Here is an 11,834-nt window from a genome sequence, read left to right on the forward strand (position 1 = left end):
GTTACGATATTAGACGACGCATAAACTAAATCCTAAAGATTTGATTTTGAAGAAGACTAATGAAAATTGTTTAAATGCTGAATATTTAAATTTTAAGATTGATATTATTGACAAGCAAATTTAAACTGATGTTTGCGATAAATGAGAGGATTTTAAATTTATAGTCATTTTTTCAGTAATTTTTAAACTAATTTGTGCTGTAAAATTTTCCAGAAATTTAGTTTTTTCTCAATTGTTTAGAATTAATAAAATCTGCAATAATGGTTCAAAATTTTCACGAGGAAACAAGTAAGTTTTAAAAAATTTAGAAAATAATGGCCTTTCTTTTTTTTGTATTATTGATTTTAAAATTAAGAAAATGATTGAGAATTATTAGTTTTGTCTTCTTTTAATAGGGCAAAATGAAGTCTTAACCGAGTTGCCCCAGTCAAGCAATTCTATTAATGATGTTACCATTTTCCCGATCTTTTTCTCTGTCCTTTTTTTCTTCCTTCTGTGCAAATTAAGGGGCGTTGTTTTTATGTTTAATTCAATTTAGTTGTTATGTGGTGGTCAGTTGTGTAATTTGGTTATTGGATTTTTGTTTCAAGTAAGCTTCTGTGCGTATTATTCTTATGTATTTACTTGATCTTATACTTCTCTATTTGCTTTATGTATTTTATATATTTTGTATTGTATTCTCTTCCAGGACTTTGACAAAACCTTTGGGATACCGAGAGAGCAATTTAGACATTTGTCATGCTCTCTCATTAGAAAAAAGTTTGCTTTTAAGGCTTTCGGAACTGGTACCCCCTGAAGACGCCAGCTTCGGTTGTCATATTTATTCATTTTTTTCATTTTTCATTGTTTCTTTTATATCAAACTAAACTTATTTTTGTAAAAAAAAATTTGGGGGAAAATTAGACTGGACAAAATTGTTCTAATAGAATAATGTACAGTTTGCAAAAAAGAGTAAACACTTATAATAAATTTTAATCTTATCCGCACAGTTTCTGCATAGCTCTTCTGCATAGCTCTATATTCTTATCCGCATAGCTTCCGGAGCTGGTACCCCATGAAACCGTCAGCTTCTGTTGTCATATTTATTCATTTTTTCATTTTTAATTGTTTCTTTTATATCGAACTACCTCATTTTCGTTAAAAATCAAGTTTTTTTTTGGGGGGGGGGGAGATTAAACTGCACAAAATTGTTTTAATTGAATGATGTACTGTTTGCAAAAAAGAGTAAACACTTATAATAAATTTTAATCTTATCCGCACAGTTTCTGATTTTTATGAATCAAAATTTAATCATCAAGTTTCAAGAGTCTAACCTGAACTACGCAAAATAATTTGGCCAGACGGTATTTTAAGTTACGATATTAGACGACGCAAAAACGTACTTTCAGCGAATAAATATGATTTTTATGACGAATTTGTATATTTATCTTCAAAATATGGAGGATATTTTCAATCTGGAATTTATGTAGTTTAAGCAGGAGAGAAGTTGAATTTATGAACCAATGTTGGTTTAAATTTTTGCGTATTTCGCTGCATGTCGATTTTTTTAAAGAATTCAAAGATTTTTTTTTTTCAAAATTATAGAAATCACTTATGTAAGGATCATTCAAAAAAAAAATTTCATATTTTTCTTATGATTATTTACTATTTGATTATTATTTTACTTAAAAACAGGTGAATAATTTTAATTTTGTTCAAATTTATTATTTAATAAAATATTTTTTCCTAAATGATGTAAAAATTTGTTTATTTATCATCTAAATAAACATTTGTTAATATTAATTTTCCTCTGTTTTTAAAAGATCTTATTTACCTGAGATTTAATTTTGTCATAGTGATCACTACCATTAAATTTAATACGTGTCTTTTTTCATCATGTCTATAAAATAAATAGTTATTTGGATGCACAAATGGAACTCATTATTGACCCAAACAGCTGCTGAAATACAAAATTTCATTCTTTGACTCTAAACCACGATTTTAATTTATGGAAAAATAGAATAATCAAGTTTAGCTTTATATCTGGATGAATAATCTTAATCATGTTCAACTAAGCTGTATAAAAGGAAAGCAATGGCTTGAAATTTATAACTTATCTATCCAGACATATAACCTATCAATAACTATTAAAATAAAATGAATTTCTTTTGTCTCATTCTCATATTGAGCTTGGCATTCATGTGGGTAAGTACTATAAAAATGCATTATTCCTTATGAGAAAATTTTTAAAAAGAAAACATTGTTTTCATATCTAAAATTTTCGTTTAAGGTATTACATCAAAACAATGTCCCTATCTACAGTAAGAAATAAACATTAGCTGTAATAAAGAATAAATAAAGAAAGTTGATAATTTGAAATTGTATATATTTTCAACTTTTCAGTAAATTTGATAATAGGATTAAAGGACAGAAATCAAAAATTCTTTTACCCTGTTTCTCATCATTGTTACAAATTTTTTAAGCTCATTTTTAACAGTTGAAGGACGATGCATAACCTCCCCGGACTGTAGCTTGAAGTCCATTGTACGATCCGATTAAGACGAGTTGACGAGTTATGACAAATTTACGAGCCGTCATTGCAATTCGATAGGAAAGAATGCTTAGAATAGTTAATATATGATACGGGACCTGTTTTTAAAGTTTAAAATACTAGTCAAAATATATGTAATCAAAGTTGAATTTATTCAGAAAAAAACTTGGGGCAACCTTCAGAAAATAGCATTTGTGAAATAAAATTCGAAATATATTTAATCAAATTCTCCAAAACAGTGTAGTTGACAAGCAAGTACTCTATTCTGTCATGTCATTCATTCAGAACTAAATCGTCGCTATCTTTAATTTGATTCCCTTGATTCTTCATAAAGTCGGCAATAGTTTAGTAAAACTTAGAGTTTCAATTTTATTAACACCTCGGATTTTTCTTATCTCCTCATTGTGTATACAAATTACTCACGTAATAGTAATTCACGTTCTGATAACGAGTGTTAAAGAACTTGTTACTCAGGCAAATATCTCGAAGATAATGAGAGCTAAAAAATAAAAAAAATTATGTACAGAGGAGTTTCGAAAATAAAGCTTAATGACATGTTTGATTGTTGTTCTAAATTGTTACTATTAGTCACTAGCTAAATACCCGTTCTTCGCACAGCATGAAAAAGTGAAATAAGGAATTAGTCAGAATTGGCCAATATTACAAAATAAAGCATAAAACTGAAAGACAGTTACTAACACAATAAATGAAATTAACTAAATTCTATTTTTCATCGATTATTATTTTTTTCTCGGTGACTTTCCGTTATAAGATTGAGAAAACTCCATTTTTAGAATCCATCCCAGCAAAACAAAGTATATCTATTTTAAGAATTATTCGACATGATGTTGTTGCTCGAAACCAACACATGATTGTTAAAATTTATTATAATCAGGCTATTTTCTCTTATAATTATTTTTTGGAGGCATGTTATAACATGTAACTCTCATTATAACCTATAACATTAATGTCATATAACATTAGTTTAACTCTCCAGTTCAAAACATAATTCTTATTCAAATCATCATTTATTTGAAACTATAGAGTTTTGTTTTATAGAAATGCATTTCAAAAGGGTAACTGCAATTTAAAAATAATTAACTTCATACTGGTATTATCTTTTAAATATTTATTGGACGGAATCAGAGTCGTTAACAGTTAAATTTATAACAATTGATAATGCTTTGTCCAATTAGAAAATTCTATTCATCAAAAATCTCTCAAACAACCAAATTGAAATTTTTAAACGTGTAACGAAACGTGTAACGAACAACCACGTGTAAATTCTTCATTTTATTAGAGACAAGCTGAATACCCGTTCTTTGAATGAGATTAAAAGTATATAAAACAGTTACTGAAACACTATCGAATAATGCTACGAAATCATGCACAAAATTCATAGGCATGTACCGACGCAATTAACAAAGCTAAAATAATTAGATCATTAAAAGCTTATTTTCATTGGTTCATACTATTAAAATAAAGAATAAACTTTATTCAGAATCATAAGACATAATACTGTTTCTAACTGTCAAATCATATTAGTTAAAACTTTCGAAAATTAAGCAATTTTATTCAGTACTTATCTCTTTCGCAGAGCCATAAATAATGCATTTCCACTATTATATTATAAAATTGCACAGTGTTGGGCCAGGTATCATCACCGATGTTATCTTTGAAATAAACAGAAAATCAGAAAACATAAATATATAAATCAAATCAATTCCAACTCTCTTATATTAGATTTTTTTTTATAATTATAAGTAAATGTTTTTTCCGTCATATTTTTATTTATTTTTGCTCATTTCATTAAATAATATAATCATTTTTACTATAAATAAAGAACAGAATATTTATTTCATCATTAAAATATATTTAAGAACAAGAAATAGGGCGAGAATTAAATTTAAAATAAATTGTAATACAAAATGTATTCTCTTTTACATTCTTGCTTACATATTGCATATTCTTAATGTAATAGCATCGTAAACGTTTATATATATATATATATATATATATATNTATATGTATATATATATATATATATATAATTCTCCGAAGAAAAATATAATGAAATTTATTATTTTATTTAGTAATTGTCTAAAATGTTTTGAATTGAATGTAGTATGCAATTATTTCGTCAATATAAAATATATAATTTCACATGGCAAAATTCAAAATTTGATTGAAATTGGTTAAATAGCTCTTGAGAAATCGAAATTTATATATAAGAATTCTCGATTTCTCAGGACTATTCAACAATCCCCACTGAATACCAGTATTTTTTCGGGTTTTTTACAGCGAATTTTAGCAAAAAAATGGAAAATCTAAAATTTGTATAAAAAAAAAATATTAATATATATTTTTAAGGAGAGCTTCATGCGTGAAATTAACTTCTACCCTAAGACGATTGACAACAACAATAATTACTTATTCGAATTCTTTCGATTCTCTTAAAAAAAACAGAGCTATGCTTTTTATTATAAAAAAATTGTCAAGTTGTTTTTTTATAAAAACATTTTAAAAAATCAGTTTTAAAAAACGAAATGATTTTAGCAATTAATTTTTTTCTTTGGAAATAAAGCTGATTTCAACTATAAATATTTAAAATCAAAGTTTAAAAAAACGCAAAATAATTTTGATTTAAAAAAATTATATTAAGCTTGATTTTTGCTTATCACGCTACTAAATTAATACGGTAATTTTGTGAGTTAATGAAATGAATAGTTATTTACATATACTATACAGATTGAGTCAACTAATATTGTGTAATACATTATTGTCAGTACAGTTTCCTCCACACATATTCATTTATACGCATACGTTTTGTTAAATTTTTTTAAATATTATCCACGTCCTATGAGTGTATTTTTCTCAAAACGATTTCCGAAGTATTATTTTAAATTTTATTTCTTTACTTCTGATGTATTTTAACTAGACTGCTGTAACTGGGTGTATTAGAAACGGTAATTGCAAAGAGGATGAATGTTGTAAAGGAGGTGGAGTACAAGGAGTGTGTACTAAGCTAGGATCAGAAGGTGAGGACCTCTGTACTAATATTTTATCACAAAAATAGACTTTTTAATTATTAACATAATTGAAGTTATATCTATATCATTCAATTAGCAAAAAAATCTAATTTTTTTCTACGTTTTTTTCTTCAACAGATTTTCTACATAGCGTCAAAAGGGAAAAGGACGANAAAAGGGAAAAAATACTGTAGTATTTCGTGTTTTCTTTCAAAGTTTTAAAAAAAAGAGAGCGAAATTAAGTTGATAGGGCTAACTACAAGAGGATTAAATTTTTTAAAATTATAATTTCAGATATTTGTAAACTCTTAAATCTTCCAAAACATTACTTTTATTAATTTCGCAACTATTTTTATTTTTGTGGATATCAATATTGAACTTATCTAATTTGCAAATTCAATAAAATACATCACCAAAAGAAAAAGTAAGAAATGTTTGTAACTCTAATAATTTCTGAAATCGGCTTCTACAACTTGGTTGTGCTCCAGTTAGATTAAGCCTAAGTTAAGTGTGAATATAAAAATAGGTAATTCTGGATGATTTCGTGATCATTTATTTACGCTAATAATTTACTTTATTTATTCTGAAACAGTTTGTAGTCCAAAGCAATAATGAGAACAGATTTAGCTTATCTTAAGTTTTAGGTGGCGATATTAAAACGTTTTTGTGGAATAGCTGCACGATGACGCACTTAAACATAGGGCATTAAATATCCTCTCAATAACTGAATTTTAAAGATATGTGAAATGTTTGCAACCAAACGATCACCGAACATGTTTTATTTGCCTCTTTAATGTACAAAGCATTATTTCTTACGTCTAATAATTTATTTTGATTCTAAAATATATTTTGAATTAAAGGTATATCAGAATTCTCTTTAAGATATTTAATTTTTCATTTTATATTTTAAAATCGTTGTTGAGCACACTACCCAATTCTCAGCTTATGACTTTTAAGCCTTGTAACTTTGAGCCCAACCTAGAAGACAAATGAATTCATGGATCAAGCATTGGGAAAAATTAGCTTTCGTGGAAGACTTTTCGATGGAAAAGGAAACGATGAAAATCTACCACGGTTAACCTGAAACCAATGGGAAGTATACCCTAGAGCCGTCAACCAATGAGGGTATTTTACGTCAGCACTGTAAACAGTGCAAAATGTTAGCAGAAGTTAAACAGTTAGCCACTGCTGTGATTCGAACCTAGTCGCCATTCTGGGAGACGAATGCTCTATATACTGACCAATTACAAAGTAAGCAAAGAATGTCTAAAGCATTAAAATAATTTGAAAAAAAAATTCAAATTTGTAAATAGACTAAGAGACTCCTTCTGCTGACTGCACTCCCCAACCGATGGTATTGGTTTTTATTCATGATTGTTTTTATTTACAGCACACCGGCTCTCATGGCATTTTTACTGCAAATTCAACAGTTAATAATTCTTAAAATAATTAGTAAATGTTGTTTTTTACTCATTCGGTACTTGTTATTTTTTTCTACACCTGACATAACTTAATTTTTAGGTCATTTGAAGAAAACCAGTAAAAAAAATTGCGAAAAAGCTCTCAAAATTGAAACAATTTTAAAACATATCAGAATTTCGTAAAACACTCCTGTAAATTTCATAACGAAACATAGATATTTAAATAAGCCAAATACCTTTAAGCAAGACAAAGTATTTAAACATACTTCCTGTACGCTTGTTCAAACACGATTCTATTGCAAGGTTTCTAAGTCTACAAACTTTTGTGCACCAAAACAAAATAAACATAAAGTTCAATACCAATAGCGGTACTTACGAGTTTTTTATATAGAAATATATTCTTGTTGTTTGAAACAGATAACATCTAATCTATACACTGAAAAAATTCATATTTAACAATGAAAATTAAAAATGCCATTGGTGATGTGTAAATGATCATCCAAAATGAAATGGACTAGTAAATACACCTTTGTATACCAGGAATAAGAGTATGAATTATAATATATATTATATTTCATTCTCTCTATATATATGAATTATAATATATACAATGAGAGACCCCTATATATATAAATAGAATAAAAATTTTAAAGCATATTGAAATTTTGAAAATTACTCCTGCAAAGTTCATAAGTAAATGTAGTGCTTTAGGTAAAATACATTTAAGTTTTTTAGCTTCCTGTCTATGTTCTGTCGTGTAGCTCATATGATATATTTTACTCCAAGTTAAACAATTATTAATTACCTAATTATTTATTGAATGCTAATCGTTTTACTTCATTGTAATCGATGTACCTTTTAAAAGACATTCCTATTTTTAAAGATTCTCTCTCCTCCACTGGGATACTCAACTCCTAAATTACAAATAATTCAAGAAATAAAATATTTCTGAAGTAATAAACTTCGTATAAATTAAGACTAGCATCACATTGGAATAAGCGGTAACGAGGAGGAAGATTGGATGCAAAAGCAGCTACTCAATTCTGACGACAGGATATAAAGGTCCCAAGCAATAAATCTCAGATCAAATCTGTTGCTAAGCAGATCACTNCTCTTTAATGTACAAAGCATTATTTCTTACGTCTAATAATTTATTTTGATTCTAAAATATACTCTGAATTAAAGGTATATTAGAATTCTCTTAAAGATATTTAATTTTTCATTTCATATTTTATAATCGTTGTTGAGCACACTACTCAATTCTCAGCTTATGATTTTTAAGCTAAAATTAGCTTTCGTGGAAGATTTTTCGATGGAAAAGAAAACGATGAAAATCTTCCACGGTTAACCTGAAGCCAATGGGAAGTATACCCTAGAGCCGTCAACCAATGAGGGTATTTTAAGTCAGCACTGTAAACAGTGCAAAGTGTTAGCAGAAGTTAAACAGTTAGCCACTGCTGTGATTCGAACCTAGTCGCCATTCTGGGAGACGAATGCTCTATATACTGACCAATTACAAAGTAAGCAAAGAATGTCTAAAGCATTAAAATAATTTGAAAAAGAAATTCAAATTTGTAAATAGACTAAGAGACCCCTTCTGCTGACTGCACTCCCCAACCGGCGGTATTGGTTTTTATTCATCATTGTTTTTATTTGCAGCACACTGGCTCTCATAACATTTTTTACTGCAAATTCAACAGTTAATAATTCTTAAAATAATTAGTAAATGTTGCTTTTTACTCATTCGGTACTTGTTATTTTTTTCTACACCTGACATAACTCAATTTTTAGGTCATTTGAAGAAAACCAGTAAAAAAAATTGCAAAAAAGCCCTCAAAATTGAAACAATTTTAAAACATATCAGAATTTAGTAAAACACTCCTGTAAATTTCATAACGAAACATAGATATTTAAATAAGCCAAATTCTTCAAGACCTTTAAGCAAGACAAAGTATTTAAACATACTTCTTGTACACTTGTTCAAACACGATTCTATTGCAAGGTTTCTAAGTCTACAGACTTTTGGGCACCAAAACAAAATAAACATAAAGTTCAATACCAATAGCGGTACTTACGAGTTTATTATATAGAAATATATTCTTGTTGTTTGAAACAGATAACATCTAATCTAGAAACTGAAAAAATTCATATTTAACAATAAAAATTAAAAATGCCATTGGTGATGTGTAAATGATCATCAAACATGAAATGGACTAGTAAATACACCTTTGTATACCAGGTATAAGAGTATGAATTATAATATATATTATATTTCATTCTCTCTATATATATGAATAATAATATTTACAATGAGAGATCCCTATATATATAAATAGAATAAAAATTTTAAAGCATATTGAAATTTTGAAAATTACTCCTGCGAAGTTCATAAGTAAATGTAGTGCTTTAGGTAAAATACATTTAAATTTTTTAGTTTCCTGTCTATGTTCTGTCGTGTAGCTCGTATGATATATTTTACTCCAAGTTAAACAACTATTAATTACCTAATTATTTATTGCATGCTAATCGTTTTACTTCATTGTAATCCATGTACCTTTTAAAACACATTCCTATTATTGATACCACCTGCCAAGATATTTACAGATTCTCTCTGGGATATTCAACTCCTAAATTACAAATAATTCTGGAAATAAAATATCTCTGGAATAATAAACTTCGTATAAATTGGGTCAGGGCTCACATTGGTATGAATTATAACATATGTAGGATCTATATATACAATATATATATATAGAATTTTGAAAAATACTCTTGTAAAGTTCATAAATAAATATAGTGCTTAAGCTGAAACACATTTAAGTTTTTTAGTTTCGCGTCTACGGTCTGCCGTGTAGCTCGTATGATATATTTTACTAGTTAAACAACTAGTAATCACCGAATTATTTATTGAATGCTAATCATTTTATTTCATTCAAATCCATGCACATTTTGAAAGACATTCCTATTTTTAAAGATTCTCTCTCCTCCACTGGAATACTCAACTCCTAAATTACAAATAATTCAGGAAATAAAATATTTCTGAAGTAATAAACTTCGTATAAATTAAGACTAGCATCGCATTGGAATAAACGGTAACGAGGAGGAAGATTGGATGCAGAAGCAGCTACTCAATTCTGACGACAGGATATAAAGGTCCCAAGCAATAAATCTCAGATCAAATCTGTTGCTAAGCAGATCACTACGAGAGTTTTCAAACATAATCCTAGGGTAAGCGACAAAAGCAGATCGACGCACACTCCTTAAGGATCCTAAGATTTGAAGACTGCTTACAAACTTTTATTTCAACCAATTTCTTACAAGTCATGGAGTGTTCGGGTTCTATCATCAGAGATTCTTTAACAAAACATCAGCAGCATGCAGCTATTGTGATGCAGTCCAAGACAATACTCATTTAATAAAATACCTTCCCGTATTCTGGGATCTCTAAGGTTCAAACTTTAAGGATATGGAAACTGAACACAAGTGGTTTGCTATTCTGGCCAGTAGAAAAGTCATTATTAACATCATAAAGCAAATAATAGAAGACCCGCTGTTCCCTGATACACTGTTCCCTATTCACTTGATCTAAGGGTTGCACCATTTCAACTCAACAGTTCATCGTAAATCAGCTTGTGATTTTACACCTATGGACTTTAGTTCATCCCAAGGGTCTTAAATAAGCTTGACTTTTAGTTTCTTTTTTTCAAGTTTATATGAAACATTTTTAACTGAGCAATTTTATAACAATATAAACCAGCTTTTTTACTACCTATAGAAACTATTTTTGGTTTCATGAACTTAAGCTAATGATTGGATTTAGTTTTTTAATTTAGTTCTTTAATTTCTCTTTGATTCCAGGTAATGTTTTCTTTCTTTTAACTACATATTTTAACAATCTAATCTTAATTTTTTATATCAAAGTTTTTCAAAGGGGGAATTCGCTAAGTCCCTCAAAAAGGGAATGTTCCGGTTGAAACCTGCACCTCATTTCCTGAGGTGCAGGCTAAACTTTTACCTGAATACTATACTTTAGGGGAAAGTGGTGAAATTATATTTTAAATCGAAATATATTCTTGCTGTTTAAAGCAATAAAAAATCTAATCTATGCACTGAAAAAAATTAAGATTTAACAATGAAAATTAAAAGTGCCAATAGTGATGTATAATATATTATCCACCTTGAATCGGGATATATGGAGCCCTATATAAACAGTAACAAGGCAACATGTTTATGGATTATATAAATATGCATTAGGAAACTATATATAAATATATTTTAGACAGCATATTCATACTTTTCAGGTTCATCTTGCACCCTTCGTAAGCACCATGTTTACTTGACTGGTGATTGTCCCTGTCTACCAGATTTGATTTGCGATCCTGTTGATGAGGTAAATGCTGATATATTTTCAATTGATTTTTTGATATTTTGGTTTTCGTTTTGAATGCATCTTTTATCTTAAAAATTTGTTAATGTTTCAATTTTCTTATAAAAAAATATATTAATTTATGTTTATTTTTTTCGTAAAAATTCAAAGGTTACAATTGAGTTAATTTTTTCATATAAATCATTGAGTCAAAATAAATTTTGATGGAAATGGCCTTATTTTTACATACTCTTAGGTATCGACACAATAAAAATAGGTCAATGATCGAACTGTTAAATTTCGCATGAATCTTCAACTCGAATGATGAATTAATTACGGAATTCGAAAATATAACTAATTACATGCTATCAATTTCTTGATATAATTTTGGCAAGCATTGATTAAAAGAATCATGTTTGCATCTTAATTATATGAATTAATTATTACAAATAATTATGATTACTGGTAATTATGATAGCAAGTAAACA

General features: G+C 28.0%; 1 protein-coding gene across 1 annotated transcript in view; it reads left to right on the plus strand.

Moving 5' to 3' along the window:
- The first annotated feature begins 2,043 nt into the window (after positions 1–2,043).
- LOC107441800 (U9-ctenitoxin-Pr1a-like) overlaps positions 2,044–11,834 on the plus strand; it is a 29,240-nt gene continuing 19,449 nt past the window's right edge. The window contains exons 1-3 of the mRNA XM_071183312.1: positions 2,044–2,184; positions 5,469–5,568; positions 11,282–11,370. Coding sequence (XP_071039413.1) covers positions 2,137–2,184; positions 5,469–5,568; positions 11,282–11,370 — 237 coding nt within the window. The 5' untranslated portion in view covers positions 2,044–2,136. The remainder of the gene's footprint in view (positions 2,185–5,468; positions 5,569–11,281; positions 11,371–11,834) is intronic.

This window comes from Parasteatoda tepidariorum, chromosome 7 (assembly GCF_043381705.1).
Source record: "Parasteatoda tepidariorum isolate YZ-2023 chromosome 7, CAS_Ptep_4.0, whole genome shotgun sequence".
Classification (NCBI taxonomy): Eukaryota; Metazoa; Arthropoda; class Arachnida; order Araneae; family Theridiidae; genus Parasteatoda; species Parasteatoda tepidariorum.